At 46.5% G+C, this 24,234-nt stretch overlaps 1 protein-coding gene and 1 non-coding gene across 2 annotated transcripts; one reads left to right on the top strand and one right to left on the bottom strand.

Annotated features, from left to right (window-relative positions):
• Positions 1-1,932: 1,932 nt before the first annotated feature.
• On the bottom strand, positions 1,933-17,944 carry SFT2D2 (SFT2 domain containing 2). Its single transcript, XM_045546645.1, has 8 exons — positions 17,750-17,944; positions 12,478-12,564; positions 12,002-12,087; positions 8,534-8,615; positions 7,026-7,061; positions 6,881-6,939; positions 4,730-4,759; positions 1,933-2,267 (listed from the first exon to the last, which is right to left on the bottom strand). The coding sequence occupies exons 1-8, from the start codon at positions 17,810-17,812 to the stop codon at positions 2,228-2,230; spliced, it is 483 nt and encodes a 160-aa protein (XP_045402601.1). The 5' UTR covers positions 17,813-17,944; the 3' UTR covers positions 1,933-2,227.
• LOC123636163 lies at positions 12,247-12,353 on the top strand. Its single transcript, XR_006734371.1, has one exon. It is a non-coding gene; the product is annotated as a U6 spliceosomal RNA (small nuclear RNA).
• Positions 17,945-24,234: the final 6,290 nt, after the last annotated feature.

The following is a 24,234-nucleotide window of genomic DNA, read 5'->3' as shown; positions in this document are numbered from 1 at the left end:
CAAAATCTGTAATTTTATTTCCCACAAAAGCCAGAGGGTAGCATGTAATTTCCCACCCTGGCTGAGGGCAGGTGACGGACCTCAGCATATGACAGGATGCTCTCAACAGCCTAGAAAGGGTCTGGGGAAGGCCAGCTCCTCCTCGCGGCCCCATCAGGCCTGTTTGCACCTCCCCAGCTCCCAGAAGAAAAGGCCGGCGTTCACAGCCACCGTAGGATGCAGAGACGTTCAGCAGTTCGCCATAAGCTAGGAGACAACCAGTGGGCCACGGCCTTTGGTGTGGAAGGGCCGGAGCAGGAGCCCAAGTGGACCAGTTGGCCTGGGACAGAGAGCAGACAAGCAAGTCCAAGCGGACTTCATTTCCAGGGTGACTGTGGAGGCCCTGGAGTGCCAGGAACTCTGGCTGACGGGGAAGGACCCTGATGATTGGGCAGCAGAGAGAAGCTGAGAGGGAACATAAGCAAACAATGAACATCCTACAGACCAAGGAAGAAGCTTCCAGAAAGGGAGATGAGCAGGAAGGGCCAGGTACGAGGTGACACATGTGACTTGACATTAAGAGACAGAACTAGAAAAGGCACAGGCTTGGCCGGTGAAAAGTTTTGGGTGGTACAACCAGAGACAGGCCGGGAAACAGCGGGTCACAAAGGAGGCTGAGGCTGGTGCACCAGGCTCTGGGCTCGACTCTGCCACAGCTGTGCTTTGGGTGGATCTGAAAACCAGTCTGAGCTTCGATTTCCGTGACTGCTCGGCAGGGTACCAATCCCTGCTCCATCACAGGGCTCTCACGAGGACCAGATGAGACCATGGACACAAAAGCACTTTGTATGTGGTTAGGCACATGAGGCTGCAATATGACACCTGCCATCTATGGGGTCCTCCGCAGGGCCTCCAGCACAGGCTGCAGTGCAAATGCTGGGGCTATTTAAGGTCACTTGGGCAGGTGTGCCTACTTCCTGTTGGACCTACCGCAGGGATCTGTCTTCTCATCCACTCTGCCCTGGCCCGGCTCCAGAGGAGAACAGAAAATAAGATCAGTTCAAAAGCAAGCATTTAGGCTGGGCGCGGTGGCTCATGCCTGTCATCCTAGCACTCTGGGAGGCTGAGGTGGGCGGATCGTTTGAGGTCAGGAGTTTGAGACCAGCCTGAGCAAGAGCGAGACCCCGTCTCTACTAAAAATAGAAAGAAATGATCTGGATAGCTAAAAATATATAGAAAAAAATTAGCCGGGCATGGTGGCGCATGCCTGTAGTCCCAGCTACTCAGGAGGCTGAGGCAGGAGGATCGCTTGAGCCCAGGAGTTTGAGGTTGCTGTGAGCTAGGCTGACGCCACGGCACTCTAGCCAGTGTGACAGAGTGAGACTCTGTCTCAAAAAAAAAAAGGCAAGCAATTATAGACAATGAAGAAAAAAAGAACAGCTAAGAGCAGCAAGATTTTTCACCTCCTATCTGCTCTTGTCCAAAAGGAAATAGCAGTGTTTTCTGCTGCTTTGTTCTCTCTCCACCTTGTGCCAACGCGTCCTAAGTAAAGATATGTGGCGGGGGGGTGGGGGGGAGGATGGAAAGAAAAACCCAAGAGAAAAAGAGTCTGCATGGAATGTCAGAAAATACATTCCACAGTCAGGCGTAGAAGCGGAACAGCGAGAGTGCCTGGGTTCAGATTGAGAAGCAACATATGCCACCAAAAGGTGCCTCTCTCCTACTTCACTCCACAGCCAGGCCCTGCACGGGCTTGTGTAAGGCAGAATCACTTGTTCTCAGATGCCAGAGCATGTCCACTCTATGTGGGACAGTGGTGATGGTTTCCACGCTGAGGGACAAGTAGCAAGGTCCCTGGTGATCCCAAAGTCCTGTCCCTTACTCTTGCACCCCTGCAATCTCTGATGCGGCTGCCTGTTGCCACCTGGGAATCACTGGCACCCAAGGCTCATCTGCTGCCTAACAGGGTTTTTATTTATGAGGGACAACACCCAAAGAGGTGCACGAGGAAGATCCCAATCAGTACGATACAGAACAGAACTCACTTCCTACTGTGCTACAGACATTCAGGTTTGGGAACATACTGTTGCTTCCAAAAGCAAGTCTCAGATGTTTGAATCGCAGGCAACACGCCATTGCAAGATAAAAGGCACGTGTCTGTAAGACAGAGGTTTAAAAGGTATTTACAAAACTGTCCACCAGCTTCCATCCACAGTGCCTTCCAAAGCTTTGCAAAATTGGCTGTGTATTATGCAAGACACGTGGCAAAACACTTCTTCACAGCGTCCCTAGGAAGGAAAAAACACAAAGATGAGTGGAACGATCGTCACCCCAAAGGCTCTCCTTTGGAGTTTCCTTGGCGCCCGAGTAGCAGCTGCAGAGTGGAAAGCACCTAGACTGAGTAGGACAGACTTCCTTTAGCATCAAACCACAGCCTCAACATTTATTGGCAGTATGAGCCTGGGCAAGTCCTCTTCGAGTTTCAAATTCCTCACTTACCCTACAGATTGGTTGTAGGAATTAGCACACTGCACAGAATAGGTATTTAATAAATGATAGCTAATCAGATGAAAAGATAAGAAAGTATAGGCTGTCAGAAAATAAGAAATTAGTCAGGACTGCTGCATTTCAGTATCAGCCACAATCACAGAACACACTGAAGGTATTAAGCCAAACAGTCACGAGGACCTTCCTTCATTCTAAGCAGGCAGCAGAAACTTTTTGAGGGACATCTTTCAGGAGCTCCCTAACACAGAGATCTCTCTGTGGGAACCAAACACTTATTAACATGCCGTATCTGCCCTATCACAGGCATTTCCTCCTTGGAATCCAGTACGAAGAGTGGGTGCTCACGAATTACTATCCTATCCCAGCAAGCATGCCCATTTCCAACACTACACCTCGTTGTGCAACGTGGCACTCGGCTTCTCAGGCCCAGCTCTGTTCCTTCCGTGTTTTTGACAGCATTTGCACTGAGGACGCCGGGAATCACACAAGGGAGGGAGCGGGGAATAATGCATGTACACGAGCAGGCACTGCATTTTAATATCAAAGTGATTCCAGGGCAGCATTTCTTGAGATATGCTCTGCGCTACAGTCCTAAAAGAAGCTCTGCACAAAAAGGGTTTTATGGCCACACAAGTCCCAGTCGTGGCTGCTCACAATACACACAGCATATTAAAGGATCTGGAAAACCAGGCAGAAAACAACCTGCCTAATTTTGCTTAACCTGTTTCCCAAATTTACTTGATCAAAGAACACTCCTCTGTTTCTGTGGAACGCTGTGGGAAAAGCTGTTCTAGGGAAAGTTGCAAATAGAAGCGCAGGACTAGCTTTGATTCCCTCCGTTATAGGAAATTTCCACCTGCCTGGCACATGAAAACTCAAATAGAATTGCACTGTGCTATCAATCACTGTACAGTTTTATACATGCCAGCCCAGATCAAGCCTGAAGCCCTGAAGAATGACACCAAGCAAGCTTTATGACTAGACCTGTGCAAATGCACTGGGCCCCGTGCTTAAAGGGTCTGCATTGAGTTTAATGCTTTGATGTCACCACCTGGAAATTCTTAATCACTTTTTAAAAAGATGCCCACATTTTCATTTTGCACTAGGCCCTACAAATTACACAGCTGGTTCAGGCACCAAGATATATTCAAATGTTGGCAGGTTGATCAATATCTCCTTGGATGCTCAGCTATGACGGGCTCTGGCTTACTTCATATAAAAACCTAGCTTCCTAGGACATCCCTGCCCATAATCTTCCCAGACAAGCCACCACTCCCCAAAACTGGCCAGGTCTGCACGGAGTATTTCGTAACTGTGACCCTCCTAGAACCTATCCACAAAGCCACCCAGCTACCTGGACTTGTTGGGCTTGTTAACTTCTCATCTAATCAATCCTCGGCACTTTCAAATCACTCTCAGCAACAGACTCGGAATACATAACACATGAGATTGCTCTTCCTCCTTCCCGGGTCAGGCATCATTTTTCATTTCCTCAATGCAGTTAAGGAAAAGCTTGCATTTAGTTAACAGGTAATGATAAAGAAGGATGGAATTAAATAGTTGCATTAGAACAGAGTCAGAGGCCAAGATCACAATGCTAATTTTGAGAGGCCCATCATTGAAAGAGCATCAGAACTTCAGAGCTCGAAAGAGGCCCCTGGGGATGATCTAATCCAACCAGCATAGTTATCAATGCCTCGGCCCAGGCCAGAGGGGTCAAGAGGGTTGCCCAAGGTCACACTGCTAATTAGGAAGCCCTGGTCCTCCAGAGTCCTGGTCCCACTCACTTTCCCTTTGTAAACTCTTCTGAAACTTTCCCATCAGTGGGCTACTACAGGAAAACAAGCACAAACTGAGATCCCTCCATCTCTTGCTCGGTGATATTCAAGTGACAGTCACCTTAAAAAAAAAAAACCCTACTCAAAGCTACAGATTAATAGATAATGTGCATATATGCACTGTGTATCAGAGTAAAATGTTCAACACCATCGGGAATTGGTGGAGCTGGGTCAACACCCACCATCAGTTGTATAATTAGGGTGGGTGGAGGGGTGACCCTTAGCTTATTCCTCTATAAAACAGATGTAGGATGTTTGCCTATTTGGCACAAGAGATTTTAGTAAAGAGAAATAAAATCACCTGTGCTCTCCAAAAGTACAATCTAAATTAAAAGGCCTTATGCAAACATGTCATCATCCCCAAGTGACAGAAATTATATTTCCAAATACACAGTTAGTCTTACCTGGCATACGGTATGAAGGAGAGGCTATACCTACGATGAAAAACAAACCAAAGATCAAATCGAATGAAGGAAGTAGGTTACACAGTGGAATGGGCTTCCGAGCTGTAGGAACCTCTGCAATGATTTGCCCAGACCCTCTCCCCTCCTCCGCCTGGGGGATGCACACGGGCACACAAAGGCCCCCCACACACTGTGCCACATGTACAGCCAGCAAAAGGTTCATGTGGAGAGAAACCCTGGACTTCAGCCTCACTGGGGTACCGCTCTAACCAAATGAGCAAGCAGCAGCCACCTAAGATAGGCACATTCCAGATATCCGGATAGCATGGGAACCCTCTTCTGAAAAAATAAATACCAAGTAAAATCTCCATCAGTTGAACTCTTAACATTTTACAAATCCTCAACAGAATTTAACTTCTACCCAATTGGGATAAATTTTCTGCTCTGCTCCTGTTAATTTTTAAAGAAGATAAAAGAGAACAAAAAAAGGGGAGGAGCACTATCAACTACCCTATGAATGAAAATTCTACAAAGCTACAATTCTTCAAGGACCCTCAGAAGGCTGAGACAAGAGGATCTCTTAAGCTCAGGAGTTCGAGACAAACCTGGGCAATACAGCAAGACCCCTTCCTCTACTCCTCTCCCCACCTCCTGAACGTGGTTCAATTCTCTGGAGTTTATTGTTACACATTTGATTGCACCTTGTTTTTCACTATTATAAATAAAGCTGAGAGGAAATATTTTTATATAAAAAATAAAAAGAATCCATGCCCAAAGTATCTTGGTAAACCGCAGTTAGCTTAACCAATTGTCTAAAAGGGAACCATGCAGGGAATCGGCACCATAACTCTAAAGAACAGGTACTCTGTGTCAGGCACTTGTAAGCTGTCAGCCCTAAGAAAAGCAAACACAGAATACATCAGTGTTGAAGGGAATACTGCCATTCATCTCAGCCCATCTGAATGCCAAACCTTTGAAATAGACTTCAAAATCAGTCTATAAGCAAAGAAAGGCAGGTGTATGTGGGTACCAATTTCCGCCCCCAGAAGAAAATCAAAATATAAACATAAGCCACCAAATCAGGCCCATTTAGGACCTAGGGCCAAAATGTGCATGTCATATTAAAACCACACCACTATCCTTCTCTATATCTTATCATGTACAGAAGTTCATTTACTTGTGAACACAGTCAATTCCAAAAGGCATTTTGAAAATATATTTATTCAGAAGTCCAAAATGACTAAAGGGAGTGGCGGGGGTCTCGAGATTCATTACCGAATAACAGGTCATTGACCCCTGGGAGCTTTACAACTTCCACAGTCCTCTTTTCTTTGCATTACAGCAAACATGTTTTTCCAAAATAGATCAGCCACAGCCATACTGAAGCTGTTCTAGCAGACACTGTCCCTCGATAAACTCTGAGAAATGTCTCCAGAGCTGCAGATTCCACACCTGCCACCACCCCTCTGTACAGCACCAAACCTTGCTGCTGTACAGGTTTGAAAAGGCCACCTGGTTTTGGAAAATAACGTCTCCGGTAGCCCTTCCCTGTGCGTGGCTCTCGAGTTATACTTTCCTAGTCTTCACTTGAATCACCAAAAGCCGACAGGCCTCCACTCCAGGAACACGCTGATGCTACAGCCCACGCCACACGGTTTTCCTTTTTGTCAGTGACTGTTCCTCATCTCCTACTGACAATTCATTCTCTGTCCTTCTGTTAAATGATTCATTCCATCACAAATGTAACACTCCTTATTTTTCTCACCACTTTCCTATTTCGTTACCATCTATTTGACTCACAAGCCTCTTTTTACCAGCCTTCATGCTTTCATTGTCTTTGTACTTACTGACATGAGCGGTTTAATAACATTTGCAACATCTCGAAATCAACCACAAGCCCAGCAACAATGCTGCAGCAGGCAAGCAAGCAGCCTCCCGTGACCACTCAGGACCACTAATGCCATCTGTCGGCAGTGGGCCGCATCGATGGGCTTTTGCTCTGGAGCCTCACTTCACGTGCATCACTGAGAATTCTTTTAAAGAGCTTCTGTGTTTTCCTAATCCTCCTACCCACAACATGTGGGTTTTATCTCCTTCAGCTGCATCAGTCAGAGGGCCATGTGGGAGGGGACTGTTTAAAAGGTTACCTACCACGTCAATGCCAAAGACTGCAAAATGCAGAAGATAAGGGCAAGTCCCTTGTTATGCCACTGAAAGAAAAATGACATGGTTACAGGAGAGTGTGTGACAAGGGGCACCAGCCAAAAAGGTTAAGAACAATTAAATATACACTTACCCAAAAGGCAGAACACAGGGTAAGTGCAAAACACAACTAGAAGAAGGAAACAGTATTTAATTAATACAATGACAACATAGCAAAAAAAAAAACCCCGTAAGACTTATTCTTGACAAGCTCACGATACTTAGGCTGCAGATGCTGTGCTCATCACAGCAACCAAGTGCATCCTTCATTTTAAAGCATTTAACCCACCTGAGTACCCACGTTTGGCAGCAGAGTTAAAATCCCCATGAAATCAAAACTGGCCAATAAATATTCATGTAGATTAAAAAGAAAAAGATGCTTTTCTACTTTCAGGTGTTCCCAGAAACTCTGCCCAGCAAACATAATCCCATTTCTAGCCCACCCATCTATCCACTCATCTTTTCATTCGAACACACTAAAGTAAGCTTAACACAAATCTCTATGTTCTAACTTCCGCCAACGCTAGTCTCGGGAAGAGAAAGGGCATATAAGGACAAAGGTTAACATGAGATGTCGATCTCACCGTCAGCAACCGGTTATTTGTTTACATGTCACCTAACACTTTCCCTGAGGCCTTTCTTAGAAAGTTCTTTCTACGGGAGACTGGTCCAGGCCACTGACATCCGGGGCCGGCCAAGAACGACTGGTGCTCGAGCCGCCGGCAGGCCTTTCCTCTCCATCCTTCTGTGACACCCGCTCCTCAGTAAGTGGGTCCTAAGTATTTTCTCTATGCCCAGCAACGTGCCCCACGCTCTGAAAGGACACCAGACCAATAGCAAATGTGATCATGGCTTTAGAGAACTCACCTATTTGAACAAATGAGACGTACACCAATGAAACTAAAAATACAAGTATGCTGATCAAGTTCCAAAAGTTGCAGTACTGATCGTTATAACACGAGTCCAGAAAACGTGGTCTGGAATGCCGTAACGGCCCCATGCAAGAGAATGGGCCAAAAATGAGAGGCATTCTGGGCCGATGGGACAGGAAGATATAACAAAACTGAAGGCACTGTTGTCAGAGCAGGGGACAAGGATGACAAGCCATAAGGAAGCTGCTCCCACTTCACAAAGACTGATGAAAACAAGTGACATGATCCAAAGCCAGATAATGATAAGGAAAAAAAGGGCCCATCCTAGAAGACTGGACACCCACTCCAGAGAATGAGTCCCGTGTTTCTGGGTTAGTCCCTCTAAGCTCTGCCTGTGCGTGGCTTCAGCTGTCACCAGGAAGGTGTCCCAGCTCTCTTACTACCACTGTGACAGTTGGGCTCCTGTGACAGGCAGCGCCCTCTAGAGGTGCTTTACAGAACTGGCAGTACCTGGATGCCAAGAGAAACACAAACAGGGGTAGGAGGGGATGGTGGTAATTACTAGAAGAAGAATGCCCCCTTCTGCCACGAGGTTACAGGAACTGGGGAATAGCTCAAGAGGAAAGAAAAAAGGAAAAAATACCTTAGGTTTAAAAGGGAAAAAAACTATACAACAGAAATAAAAACTCCTATTTGAGAAGCCCAGCTAAAAATAAAAAGCAGAACTTACCAGCACCATGATAGTTGCAATGAGACGTGTAGGCTCAAACATTCGCTTCAGCTGTTTCATGGGTCCCATGAGGAAGATGGTGCTAAGAGGCAAACACACATGCAAGCTGTTCAGACCAGGCCAGAACCGCACGAGGCATGCTGAGTCCGCCCCAAGATTTCCTGTGGCAATAAACTGTCATGGTAGCTAACATTTGCAAAGCTCTTACTCCGTGGCAGGCACTGTGCCTAAGGGCCTTTTATGCATTATTCTCACTTAACCTATCAACAACCCTGAAGCCCAGAGGGTTACGTACCCAGTGCCACCCACTATACATGACAGAGCAAGGCTGTAAAGGCATGTGGGTCTGACTCTAGAATCCTATTCACAGCACCAGGTTAGATGGCCCCAATCTCTAGAAGATGCTACCTTGTCTCCTTGATAGTCGACCAATGAAAACAAACCAAAAAGGATTAGGCAATTAAAAAAAAAATAAACCATACCTTACAGGCTTAGGTTGGTTATGTTAAAAAGTAGAGCATTTCTTTTTCTTTCATAATCTCCAAGGACTAATTCTAATGATAATAATATCATCTGTTTTCTGTTGAATGTTGCTAAATGCCAGATATTACATATATTACCTTGTTTCAGTCCCTCGACAACACTGTGAGTTATACATTAAACTTATTTTAGAGATGAGAAAATGAAGCTCAGAAAGGTTAACTGACTTATCCAAGATCACATGTTAGGAATCCAAAGAGCTGGCATTCAAACTCACATCTACGGCCTTCCAGAACTCCAAAACACATCGCCAGCATGAACTCTGTGTGAATGAACTAGAGAGCTGGCCAGTGAGAGTAACCACAAAGGAAGCAGACCATTATCACGCCTAACACAGCAAGTGCAAGGCCCAGCTTTATGTCGTGTTTCCTGAGCCCTGAGGAAAATGCCCACGTGCTGTCACTCCAGTGATAGCTCCTTAGTTACAGCCAGTGTTTGATACAAGCCAACCAGCAGGCAACATCAGCTACTGAGTATTCAACAAAGACAAGAATTTTAAAAAGTAAGTCTGCTTCTCTTAGAAGTTCTATGAAGTTACAATTTTGAATTCAAGGCTGCACTCTCCGCTTCAGTGGCCCAGCAAGGGTGCACCTCTTCCATCTACACCAGGTAAGAAGCAACAGCCAAGGCCGGTCTTAAAAATTAAGCATAGATACAAAATGTAAGAGATTACAGGGAAATCCACAAACTCCTAAACACACCCTGGAAATAACAATTTGCTCCCTTTATTGTCTCCCTATGCAGTGCCTTAAAGAGTCCATCCTGGCCGGGCGCGGTGGCTCATGCCTATAATCCCAGCACTCTGGGAGGCTGAGGCAGGCAAATCGCTTGAGGTCAGGAGTTCGAGACCAGCCTGAGAAAGAGCGAGACCTCATCTCTACTAAAAAAAAAAATAGAAAGAAATTAGCTAGACAACTAAAAATATATAGAAAAAATTAGCAGGGCATGGTGGCACATGCCTGTAGTCCCAGCTACTCGGGAGGCTGAGGCAGGAGGATCGCTTGAGCCCAGGAGTTTGAGGTTGCTGTGAGCTAGGCTGATGCCACAGCACTCTAGCCCGGGCAACACAGTGAGATTCTGTCTCAAAAAAAAAAAAAAAAAAAGAGTCCATCCATTAGGATTTGCTAAATAGCTCTTGTGGATTAAGCAGTAAGTACACCCATATATTTATGCCTAGTCTAGACTATACATTATAACCTACACTGTCTGCCCAAAGCCCCCAAAAGTCAGTATTTGAGAAAGCTTGAGAAGCAACATTAAACATCTCTGAGGGTCAGCATTTTACTGTCATACGCACTGATTATAAATTAAGCTTTAAGAAAGTGCCAAGAGTCATGCACTCAACCATTTGATTAACATTTCCAGCCAGACACAGAGCTGGGTTTGGGTACAACTGGGGACAAGTAAGACACAGGCACAGCCCTTGTCAAGTGGCTTACAGACTTGTAACTGGTCAGTGTAATAAAATGCTACCTGTGCCATGACTTAAGTACAGATGGGATCCAGAGGGCCCAAAGGAAGAGACCATCAGTTCTGGGGAGAAGGAGGAAATTAGGAAGAACGTCATAAAAGAGGTGACTTTTGAGCTAAATCCTGACAAAGCAGCAAGCATCAAACCAGGAAGGGTACAGACAGGGCAGCACGCCAGGCAGAGAAAACAGCCTGAACAAAAGCACAAAGACACTTGGAGGAAAGCAAGAAGTTCAGTCTGGCTGGGAGGTGCACTGGCCGGGGAGCGGGACCGGGGGGAGCCAGATCTCACGGGGCCTTGCTTGCACGCACGCTGAGGCGTCTGGACTCCGCACGTAGAGAGGGAACAGGGAGCCACTCGAGGTTATGCAGCTACAAGCCAATGACTCCAAAACTCAGTGGAAAACGGCCTGGAGGGGGGCAGTAAAGGAGGCAGCGGAACCCAGCAGAGGCATCCTGTTCAGGTGGGAAATGATGTGGCCAGAGATAGGAGCAGCTCAGATAAGCACCTTCTCCAGGAAGCCCCCCTGACTTTTGAGTCAGGTCGGGTCAGCTGTCCCTCCCTGAGCATCTCTCTTTCCCTATCCTGCTGTGTCGTCAATTTTAGCACATGATGTCTGCCTGGCTGACCAGTGAGCTCCACTGCAGCTGGGACCAAACTGTACTTACCTTTGTATCCTCACAGCCCAGCACAGAGTATGATCAATGCTTACCCACTGGGCTTGTAGGCCAATCAGTGAGGGACAAACAGCCATGGGGACAAAGAGGGAGGCAGGTAGGGCAGGTCTACACCAAGCCTTGGTGAATAATCACGGGGTAGGCGGAGGAAAGATGACTGAGTTCAGGTCCCTGCGGGCCATTCAGGCAGAGGGCAGGCCAGCGCTCCCAGCTAGAGGCTGACTGGATTTGTCAGCACGGGTGTGGCTGAAGCGTTAGTGTGAACGAACTTGACCTGGGACGTCTGTGCACCGCAGCGTGTGGAATGGGCTGCCCACTTCTGGGAAGCACTCCACCAGACGCCCTGCCTGCACGAGCTGCTATTCAGGTCTGGGATGGTCTGACACTAAATAAAAACCAGTTTCGCTTAGGGCCACTGGCAAGGTAAGCCTTTTAAAAACCACCGACTTAGTCTCTGGCAGCAATAAGACTACAAGCAATGGGGAGGACTGTGCTGTAAACCTCAGAGACATCTTTCAACTGCTGTATGTCACAGTTCCCTCGTATGTAAAATCACAATGGCAATATATTTCCTGCTTTCTCCCAGGTGTTTCAAAGATAAACTAAGATATAAAATGTTTTAAAATAATAGCATATGATTGTGATACATTCTAACTACCTCTTTTCTCTCCAAATCCTTAAAACTACTGGAGCATCCTCATTCACCTCCGTCAAGCACAATCCACATCCATTTCCCCAGCTAATGACTGGCTAAGGTTGGATTAAAAACAAAAAGGTTACCTCCCGATTGATGCGATGTTACCAAAGGTGTAAAACACTGCAAAGAGGGGTAGTCCCTTTCTGGGCACCCATAGCAGAAGCGTCCCCTGGAAGTTAAAGCACAAGGTGTTTGCATGTGAACAACCCCTCCTACCCAGCCTCACAACCAGGGGCTCACAGAGGAAGCCCGGAGAAGCCTGTCTCCCTCCCTTACTTCCCATTTCTCTCATCCATGCATTTTAGTGAAGAACAAAAGGAAAAAGGACGTGTTAGCTTTGGCAGCACGGATACTAAAGTTGGAACAATCCAGAGAAGATTAGCATGGCCCCTGAGCAAGGATGACATGCAAATTCATGAAGCACTCCATATTTTAAAAAAAATAAAAGTAAAAGAAATACAAAATAAAAAAAGGAAAAAGGAGACAGATGAAAGGGGGGAAATATAGTGAAGGAACGTGGGGGGGGGGGGGGGGAACAGAGGAGGGAGGGAAATCTTACCAGGAGTGAGCAGAGAATTCCTATAGCAAAACACGCGATGAAGCCCTTTATTCTGGTACCCCAGCTCAATGAAGATGCCTCAACAACCTGAAATCATTAAAAAAAAAAAAATTACATATATGTACATACATATTTAACAAAAGCAAAGAAAGCTCATAATTAAATTTAGAAACAGTGTTAATTTGTACTGGGGAAGGCAAGGAACACAGAATCCTATACTCACAGCTGCGGAGAGTCATCGAATCCAGCTCCTATTAGAGCTGTGAGCTCTTACCGGGACAGGAACCTCCTCTCCAGCCGAACATCTCCAGAGGTGGAGACTTCCGGCCTCAAGCTCAACCCATTCCACAAACAGGAAGGCCAGACAGCAGGCTCTCGAGTAGCCCAGTCTTACCACAGCCCAAGCAGGGTGAGGACCACAACTGAAAAGCCACGAGCTCCACCAGGCAGGGCCCCAGGAAACAGGGAAAAGACGAGGGGCTGGCACCCAGGCAGCCGGCCTGCTGGCCATTCTCTCCTACATCAACCAGCCAGGCTGCCGCAGGTGCTGCTCCTGCAGCGTTTCTGGACCTCAGAGGGCGAAGCCTCTCATCCTATCAGGACTTCGGTTCACAATATTCATTCTCGACGCAGATGTTGTACTTACAGTGTGCTGCCATCAGCCAAGTCACCCAAGTGAGACAGATGCTAGTTAATTAATTGCTGCTCTGCTCATTCTGACTCTCTGCCATCATGATAAATCACTCCCCCAGAGCAAAGTTCAGGGGAAGCCAAGACTTCCAGAAAAACTTTACTGAAACAGGAGAGCCCACGAGCAGCAGCTCCCAGTGGTTCCTTTCCCATGTTAGAGACGACAACCAAGTCTCTGCACCAGAGACCTTCCTAGTCTGTGCACTTGCTGCAAACAGGCATAGCTGCTGCAAGCTGGACACAGACAGCTGCCACTGAGAGACCAAAGCCACGGCAGGACAGCCAGGCCCATGTAAGCTCCTGCAGGGCTCAACTGACATGGCCAGCACGGTCCCCATCCGGCAATGTGGTCCAAGTTGCCCACCACATTTCCACCCAGCTGATGAGGAAGGTAGGTGGTGGCAGAGGGGGCACAGCCACTAGACTGGCAACCCCCTCAGTCTCGACTGCCCCCAACTCAGGGGCTCGTTTCCAACCCTGTCTCCAAAGTTCCTGTCAAACAAGAAGAGGCTTCCCCAGGTGTGGCGGGTGTTGCCAGAATGGCTTAACCTTCTCCCAGGAGAAAGGTATGTAGGTCAGCTTATCAAAAAAGGTTCTCTTCCAACCCCCAAATATTCACACGTATTGAAACTGGGCTCATGACACGGCAATAGCACGCACACGCACGTGCACACACACACAGCATTTGCAGAAACATGTGGCGACACATGACCCTGCACGGAAGGCACACTTAGGGAGGGTAACACGGAGCAGGCAGCACAGTGTGAGGACCTGACAGATGAGCCGGGGGGTTCCATGCTGAGGAAAATCCCTTCTCCATAAGGAGTCCGCGAGCTCCAGAACGAGCCGTGTGAAGATGCTCTGTGATCAGGCTCCACTAGGCCCAGACAATCTAGTTAGGCCACTTCTGACTAACCTGTTTAACCTCCCACCAAGGACAGAAGAAAATGACCAGCTACCACTCTTCCTACTCATACCAGAGCCAAAGCACTTACGTCGCCAGGTTGGAAAAAAGAACGAAGCTGCATGTAGGGAGAACACAGTGGTAGCAGGACTGGGCTGGAGCCAGAGCACTGCTTGGCATCAACAGGGATATTCGAAAAGGTTCAATCTTTTTCTTTTTTTAAGGAGGATCACCATAAGGTTTAGGGGTCAAATTTGAACTGGCCTTGTCATCTAGAGTGCTAAATATTCTCCACAGGACAGTGAGATTCTAGTCCTTGTAAAAATCAAAATCACTGGCAATATGAAGTAGTTCCACCAAAAATATGTTCCTGGTTTCTCCCTCGGGAAAGGAAAGTGACACTTGGGCTCTGTGAGTCTCCCAAGCTGAATCCATGCAAACGCTACCTTTTTCTGCCAAAATGTTGGGGGTGGGGAAAATTTCACCACTGTGTTTTTTGGACTACACGTCCCATGTTGCAAGTTCTTCGACACACACACTTGGGCAGGGAAGGAGGAAGCTGTTGTTCCACTTCTATTTTAAGCAAAACACTTCTTTTTGCAGATTTATGAAAACAAACTCAGTTTATATAAAATATCTTTCTAAATTCACGGTTGCTGAAAGCTGTGATAGTGCACTTTTTTTGAAATTAGAGTAGCTACAAGTACCTGGATAGAATCTGTGAGCCGTGTGCTCACGAGCAGTCTGACTGGCAGTTACTCACAAAGGTCCTTTGACTCTGGGACGTGGAGAAAGGGGGCTCTTACCAAGAAGTGAAGCTAAGGATTGTTCAGGGAAACAGGGTTGGTAACCAGAAGAAGGTAAGAAAGGAATACTGCTGTATTCCTGCACTTTAAAATCAGGTACCAGTCATACCTTCCTCATCCCAAGAATCCTTTATGAAAAACATAAAACCTATACTTTCAGAAAGAAGCCTACTAAAACTAAAGACTTAATTAAGGTGCATTTATGAAGATGAGGTATTAATTAGAAAATTCATCATGAGGCTATGATTAGACACAGCCACGAAAATTTTATAACTCCCAAGGAGAGGTGGGAGAAACAGAACTAATCACACTTTTATGGTTTGCATTAAAAGAATAAAGATGTTAAAGAGCCCTCACTTCTGGGAACCTCCTAAAGAGATGTTAAGGCCACCTCATCCAACTTACCACACAAAACAGAAACTTCCCCACAGAATCGTCCAGCTTTGCCGGCATCAAAAGTATGGAAAATGTGACAATAAAATCAGTACCGATATTTGGAAGGAGGGCCTGACCTAATAAGTAAAACCTAAGCCAAAACAGCCCTGAAGATGAAATCAGTCGGCAGCAAAATGCTTCCCAGGAATTCAAGACTCGGGAAGTGCCATACAGTGATGCATGCAAACAGAAATCTTACGCAGAAAGAGGAAACTGCCCCAGGTATTTTAGAACAAGAGAGAGGCACTTATTCTTTTAAAAATAGATTTAATACGTGCCTGAGCTTACAACACATTAGAGCCCTTCATTGTATCCAGCGCAGGCACTCACCATTTTAGGTAAAAACAAGCTCAGCATTTATGTTCTCAAACTTTGCTGCATCATGCACTCTAGAAGGTTTGTCCACCACATCATGATGACTTTCTAAATGTGTGATGTCTGCATCATCCCACTGTCAACAGTAAAGGCCACCCCCCCACCCCACCCCCTGAGCCGCCAAGAGTCTTCAGGGAGAGAAGGTGTCTCCCCTTTTTTTTTTTTCAGACAGAGTCTCACTCTGTTGCCCGGGCTAGACTGAGTGCCGTGGCGTCAGCCTAGCTCACAGCAACCTCAAACTCCTGGGCTTAAACGATCCTCCTGCCTCAGCCTCCCGAGTAGCTGGGACTACAGGCATGCGCCACCATGCCCGGCTAATTTTTTCTATATATATTTTTAGCTGGGCAGATAATTTCTTTCTATTTTTAGTAGAGACGGGGTCTCGCTCTTGCTCAGGCTGGTCTCCAACTCCTGACCTCGAGCAATCCTCCCGCCTCGGCCTCCCAGAGGGCTAGGATTACAGGTGTGAGCCACCGCGCCCGGCCCACTTGAGAGTTCTTAACAGAAGCTAGAATTAAGAAAAAAGAATTCATGAAATTATTCCTGAGCCTTGACCAATTAATAAAGACCACAAATTAAAAACAACTCACCAAGCTGTTTTGAAATGTCAAAAAAAAAAGTTAAGCCTCAATCCCTATAACATTTGATTCCTCAATGTTACACTAAACTCCAAGGTGAATATTCAGAGAACAACTTTTACATTCTGAGATTCCACAGAGACCGTGGAGGTCCCAGCATCATACAAAACAAAACCCAGAATAAAATCAACAACCACTTACATGCTTCCTATTTGGCCAAAAAGAAAAAAAAAAATCAGCAACCACGAAAGTGGGTGAAAGCAGCTTGCTGAGAAAACGAGAAACACTACAGTGAGAAGGAAAACTCAGGTTTCCAGCTGAAAGAGGCCATACCGTCTTGTTCAACACCCTCCTTTTACAGGTGGGGAACCTGGCTAAAGAAAACACCAAAAAGGGAAAAGTTACTCTGTCAACCAGAAAGGAAAACAAAGACAAAAGCTGAAAGCACCGAAAACAGAAATACACCATTCTGCGTGGTTCTAGAACACAGGGCATCCGCGGCCAGGTTTCAGCTCGATAAAACCTTTCTAATAAAACACACACACACACACACAACCTTTCTAATAAAACACACACACACACACACACACACACACAACCTTTCTAATAAAACACACACACACACACACACAACCTTTCTAATAAAACACACACACACACAAAACCTTTCTAATAAAACACACACACACACAAAACCTTTCTAATAAAACACACACACACACAAAACCTTTCTAATAAAACACACACACACACACACACACAACCTTTCTAATAAAACACACACACACACAAAACCTTTCTAATAAAACACACACACACACACACACACACGCACACACGTAGGCAGCCCCCGAGGCGCCGGGTGTCCACAGAGAATCTCCGTGCGGGCGGTGTGGACAGAGAGACACAAGAAAACAAGACGCGGTCCCCAATCCCCTGTGGCAGAGACATTTTTACAGCCAAAACGCGGTGTGCACGGGTCCGGTGGGAGTGTCACACTCTACAACCAAACCGGGCAGAAACTCGGCGCGGAGCGCGGCGAGCTGGGAGGGCTGCGGGCCCCCGCCCGGCCCCGGCGACGCTCCCTACCCAGCGGGGCCCCGCCCGGCCCGGTCCTGCAGCGCTCTCCCGGGTCCGCAGGGCTGGCAGGGCTGGCGCCGACGGCCTGGAGGCCCGGCCTCCGGCTCGCAGAGGTGGCGGCGCCGCCCTCTCTCTGTGGGGGACGGGCCGAAGGGGCGCGGGGCAGAAAGGCCCAGATGCCGACGGCCCCGCGCACGGTGCCTGCGCTCCGGCACGGTGGCGCGGGCCCTCGCGAAGCCCTGCAGGGCGGGAGGACAGAGAAGGGGCAGAGCTGCTTTCCAAGAAACCCTGGGAGTCCTGTCCCACTCTCGCAGCCGCCATCTGCGGACGCCCGAGGGCCGGGCCGGGGACGCGGCGGCAGCCGGCCGTGGGGCGCGGGGGCCGGGCGCCCGGGGCGCACTCACCTCGGACAGGCCGCCCCGGTCCTCCGTGTCCTGCCCGCTCAGCACCTTCTTCAGCTTGTCCATCTCGGGCCTGCTCGCCGCCAGCCCCAGGCCCTCGGCGGCCGCCTGTTGCGCTCGCTAAGCGCGCGGCTCTTCCGGGTGCTCCGGCCCGCGGCCCCCGCCCCGCCCAGGCCCCTGCCCACCTGGGCCGCGCCCGGCCCGCCGCCCCGCCCAGGCCCCTGCCCACCTGGGCCGCGCCTGGCCCGCCCCGCCGGCCCTCACACCGCGCCCGCCCGCCCTCCGCCCCGCCGGCCCGCCCGGCCCCTGTCGGTCGAGGGAGACGGGGCGGCCCGGAGGAGTCCGGACCGAAGTCGACCGAGCGGAGCCAAACCCCAGCTCTGCGTCCGGCGCTGCCTCCAAAGCGGAACGCGCCGCCCTCGCCCGGCCCTCGCCGAGTCAGTCAGCGACTGCTGAGCACCTGTCACGTGCGAGGCGCTGGAGAGACAAAGACTGAAGCCTGGTGCCCACGTGAACACGTGCTATGGCTGATGCACGTCGTGACTGCACTTAACACTGTTGAAGATTTTTTTAAAAGTCACCCGTGGCCAACTGGAATAAATTCAATCTGTAACAAATTTTCTGGGAATATTAGGAAAAAAACAAGAAAACTGAAAATACATTGAGAGGATGGGAAAAAGAACAATAGGTTTTTTTTTTTAATTTGGGGTTTTTTGTTTGTTTGTTTGTTTTTTGGAGACAGCGTCTTATTCTGTTGCTAGAGCTAGAGTGCAGTGGCATCAGCATAGCTCACAGCAACCTCAAACTCCTGGGCTCATGATAACCTCCTGCCTCAGCCTCCCAAGTAGCTGGGACTACAGGTGTGCACGACCACACCTGGCTAATTTTTCTTTCTTTCTTTCTTCTTCTTTTTTTTTTTTTTTTTTTTTTGAGATGGGGTCTCATTCTTGTCAGGCTGTCCTAGAACTCCTGATCTCAAGGGATCTCCTGCCCCAAAGTGCTAGGATTACAAGCATGAGGCACCTTGCCTGGACTGTTTTGTGTTTTTTGAGTGGTTTGTTTTACTGACCTTAAACCAGACTCCAGCACTAAAGATTCCATGTTGGAGAATCCATATAATCCCCAAGACAAGGCCAAACACAGGACATAGATTCATGTTGCAAACCAGTTGCTGGGGAATGTCTGGAAAACCTCCTTCAAGAGGAAAATGGCTCAGAAAAATAAATTCACAGAGAAGTATCAAGAGCACCCACTAAAAAAATCAATTACAGCATCTCCCCCAACACACACACTCAAGAACACTTATGAAAAGTAGTAATACTGCACCTTTCTGGAGAGAATTTAAATGTTACCCTGAAGTTGGGCCTGTTAGAAATCATTAATCAACCAGGCAAAGGGATTTGCACAGAACCTTATTCAAGTAAGTCAAATGGTTGTAATTTTAGCCCTTATGTGATTTCATCTTTATGGAGACTAACATGCCTTGCTTTATAATTTAAATTTCACCTTACAGCTTGAATAGGATGGTGCTGCTTTTGCCTGAATGCTCCTCACCCTACTTGTTCCACTCAGGTAAGCTCCTACACATCTTTCAAGACTTAGCAAATATCAGGACATAGTGCAAAGTCTATCCAGTATGGAATTGGGAAGATCTAGAAGTTGCAACTCTAGCCGTGTGGCATTGAGCAAGTTGCTTAACCTTTCTGTTTCTCCATTGTCTCACCTGTAAAATGGAAGTAAATGACTACTTCTGAAAGTTACTGTGGGAAGTAAATGTGACAGTATTCGAAGCCTATAACATAGCAGGCCTTCTGTTAGCATTTAATGGAAACTACTATTTTTCTGCCATATCTGAAGCCTTCCGTAGGTCAGGCTACACTGACGGGCAGTTGCTCTTTCCTCTGTATTCCTGTATCACTTTAAACACGCCTGTAAGTACTCACTTCACAATTTTTTTTTTTTTTTTTTTTTGAGACAGAGTCTCGCTCTGTTGCCCGAACTAGAGTGCCGTGGCGTCAGCCTAGCTCACAGCAACCTCAAACTCCTGGGCTCAAGCAATCCTCCTGCCTCAGCCTCCCAAGTAGCTGGGACTACAGGCAAGCACCACCATGCTCGGCTAATGTTTCCTATGTATTTTTAGTTTGTCCAGCTAATTTCTTTCTATTTTTAGTAGAGACGGGGTCTCGCTCTTGCTCAGGCTGGTCTTGAACTCCTGAGCTCCAATGATCCACCCGCCTCAGCCTCCCAGAGTACTAGGATTACAGGCGTGAGCCACCGCGCCCAGCCTGTCATTCAGTTCTTTACTCCCCAAAAAGCACCTAGAAAACAGGGTGCTTAGTAAATACATATTGAGTGAGCGAAGGAATGAATGAGAAATTCTGTGTTTTTTGCAGTTGTGTGAATTATAATAGCCAGACTGGCAGACAGGACGACACTTAAAATGACAATGACATACAAGTCTGCAGATAAAGCTTATTTTTGTCAGCAAAATAAGAAAATTGGTCCACCTTCCACCTCCATCTCCACTCACTGCATTCTTCATGGTAAATGAGAGTTTAATTAGAAAGGCCATATTTAATCTCACCCCATGGCCTAAGAGTACCATTGCCCTTAAAACAGGGCAGGAGGGGCCTCTGCATGCTTTGGGAGAGCCTGCAAATCACAAACACACACACAAATGTGTTAAAACACACGGGCACCTCTGTTACTTGGGATCTTACACTCAGCACTGGGACAGTGCGCCCCATACCTGAAACATGCCCTGTCACGGATAACAGGTCCCAGGGAAATGCTTCTTCGCAACTCCTGTCCTAGGTCCTTAAAACAAAAGGCAACTACATCCCGGTGCTCTGAAGGTTGAGGGTTGTGCTACTAGCAGTGCAGACAGACACTGCCCCAGAGTGCCACTCGGGTACAAGCACACAAGTGCTTAGGTGAAAGAAAAGACAAGTCAACTTGTCAAGTCCCTCCTCTCAGACACCTTGGATGCAATAGATTCTTGCATAGCAATATTCCATTTCCCAGTAATGCCAGCCATCTGTCTCCTTGTTTCTCTTCATGTTCTAATTTAAGATTCCAAAGGTACTCAAAAATTTGTATGGTTGCAATAGTTCACATAGAGCATGAGGGACATTATGTAATATTAAACAATTCATATTACTCTTAAACGTGTGTATTTATGTAGGCCTAGGCCAAACATATATGAAGCATGGCACTGATTCCAAAACATTGAACACTGGAATCATGAATAGCTTTTTAATAAAAATATCTAATAAGATTTCATTACATTTTCAAAAAGTCAAAATTTTCAACTCTATTTAAATAGTTTAAATTTAATTTTTTAACATCTGTTAATCATAAATTATATTTCTTCCCTTTAACTTTTATAGATAGTTTTTAATGTTTTAGGAAAATAACTCTTAGAAATGTGAAAAATTTTGTTTTAAAATTGAATTAGATATGACACCAAAAACACAAGTGATAAAAAGAAAACAGATAAATTGAACTTCGTCAAAATTAAAAGCTTTTGTACTCAAAGAACACCAAAAAAAGTGAAAAAACAAGCCACAGAATGATAGAAAAGACAAGTGATCTATCTAATAAGGTTTTCTATCTGGAATGTGTGGAGAAATCTTACAATTCAATAAAAGACGAACCAATTTTTTAAATGGACAGAGGCTCTGTATGGACATTTATCAGAAGAAGATACACAGATTACCAATAAGCATGAGAAAAGATGCTCAACATCATTAGCCATCAGCATAATGCAAATGAAAACCACAAGGAGATGTAAATTCACACCCACTAGGGTAGCTATGACGAGAAAGACAGATAATAACAAGTTTTACTTAAGATATGAAGAAATCAGAACCCTCATACAATCTTGGTAGGAATGTAAATTGGAGGCCAGGCGGGGTGGCTCACGTCTGTAATCTTAGCACTCTTGGAGGCTGAGACGGGAGGATCCACTTGAGGCCATGAGTTTGAGACCAGCCTGAGGAAGAGCGACCCAATCTCTAAAAAAAAAATAGAAAAATGTAGCCAGGGTGGTGATGCATGCCTGTAGTCCCAATTACTGGGGAGGCTGATGCAGGAGGATCGCTTGAGCCCAGGAGTTTGAGGTTGCAGCGAGCTATGATGATGCCACTGCACTCTAGCCTGGGAGACAGAGCAAGACTCTGTCTCAAAAAAAAAAAAAAAAAAAGAATAGGAATGTAAAATGGGAGGCTATGTTGGAAAACAGTTTGGCAGTACCTCAAAAGTGAGAAAATAGAGGTACATATGACCCAGCAATTCTCTTAGGTATCCCTTAGCCAAGGGAAATGAAAGACATCCACACAAAAACTTGTCCACAAATGTTCATAGCAGCATTATTTATAATAACCAAAAAGTGGAAACAATCCAAATAGCCATTAACTGATGAATTAATGAATAAAATGTGATATATCCATACAATGGATTATTATTCCACAATAAAAAGGAATGGAATACTGATATTAACACTCACTGCAACATGGATGAACCTTGAAAGCACTATATTGAGTGACAGAAGCTAGTCACGAAAGACCACATATTGTATGATTCTATTTACAGGAAATGTCCAGAATAAGCAAATCCATAGAAACAGAAAGTAGATGAGTGGTTGCCTAGGGATGGAGGAGGGGAGAGTGGTGACGAGGGACTAGTGGGGTGACTTAAATGTTCTGAAGTTAGATGGTGGTAATGGTTACTTGCACAACTCTGAAGATACTAAATACTGTGGACTTGTACACTTTGAGTTAATTGTATGGTGTCTGAACTCTACTGCCACAAAGTCATTTTTAAAATGCTTAGAACAGTGCCCGACACGTAATTCACAATCCATGGATGCTACCTATTGTACAAGGTAACAGGCATCCACTCCTACCTTACACTGAGTGTATCTGAGTCTGAATCCGTAACACCAGGCTCCTTACTTATCTGCAGGTACATTTGTACATTGTACAATTGGCCTATTCACTGGAAAACTAAGAAGTCATTAAAAACGGAAGAATGAGGAAGCTCTTTATGTTTTGAAATGAAACTATCTCCAAGGCTTGTTGTTGGGAGAAAAAATTCAGGTGCAAAACTGTGTAGGAGAAAATAGATAGACAAGCAGACATATGTGTATTTGCTTATGTACCCGGAAAGATAGCAAAACACAAACAATTACCCTCCCCCCCCCATAAAGGTTACTCTTTACCTCTGAGGAGGGAAAGTAAGTGATCATGAGGAGAGAACTTTTCACTATGCACCTTTTTATGACTCTGCAATTATAAACATTGTGAATGTACTTGCTATTCAAAAAATAAATATAGACACAAAATGGCACATATTGCATAATTCCATTTATTTGAAATATGTGGAATAGATAAATACAGAAAGCAGATTGGTGACTGCCAGGGGCTGGGAGGAGGGGGATGAGGAGAAACTGGTCAGTGGGTGTCTTAATCCATTCAGCCACTATAACAAAACTCTATAAACTGAGTGGGTGGCTTATAGACAACAGAAATGTATTTCTTACAGTTCTGGGGGCTGAGAAGTCTAAGGTCAAGGCACCAGCAGAGTCGGTGTTTGGTGAAGCCCCAATTTCTGATTCATAGATGGCTGTCTTCTCCCTGTGTCCCCACATAGCGGAAGTGTGGAGGGATGTCCCTTTTTCCTAAGGGCACTAATCCCGTGAGGGTGAGGGCTCTACCCTCATGACCTAATCCCCTCCCAAAGGCTCCTCCTCCAGATACATCACCTCGGGGATTAGGTTCATCACCCACGGGAATTGTGTGGGGACACATGTTCAGGCTGTGGCAATGGGTCAGGGATGTTACAGGCAGTGGTTGCACAACATTGTGAGTGAACTAAATGCCACTGAATTGTTCACTCTGAAATGGTTAATTTTATGTTATGCAAATTTCACCTCGATAAATTACTTTTAAGAAGGAAGAGAGATAGGGGAATAGAAAAAAAGAAAGAAAGGGAAGAAAAGAGGGAGGGAGGGAGGGGAAGATGCAGCAATACATCTCAGAATCACAGATAGCGTGGAGGGTTTGTGAGCAAAGAGCGTGTGTGGAGTGGCCTGTGCTAAGAAAGGACACAGTTGACAAGGCACTCAGGCAGGTGAGAGGCCCAGGCACTGGGATGCACATGACAGCGCCCCTGCCTGCTCCAGCAGACCTGCCGTGCTGCCTTCTGGCTACAGGGCCCTCGGCTGTGATTCCAGTGTACCCCTTGACTACCGGCACACGAACTGCCATGCGCTCCAGCCTCCACCACCCACCCTGGAGCACAGTCACCCATCCTACCCGCCCTAATAACCAGGTATTCTTTTGATGCTACACACTGTTAACTAAAAAAAAAAAAAATGAACAAGGTTTATACTTTGGGAAAAGGAGAGCTTTATTCCTCACAAAGGGTAGCAGCCGGCTGGGCGGCCATTCCAACAGGTTGGGAAGCAGAGCCCCAGCCACGAGCCA

This window comes from Lemur catta, chromosome 3, assembly GCF_020740605.2.
Source record: "Lemur catta isolate mLemCat1 chromosome 3, mLemCat1.pri, whole genome shotgun sequence".
Classification (NCBI taxonomy): domain Eukaryota; kingdom Metazoa; phylum Chordata; class Mammalia; order Primates; family Lemuridae; genus Lemur; species Lemur catta.
This window is presented reverse-complemented; position numbering and strand designations above follow the sequence as displayed.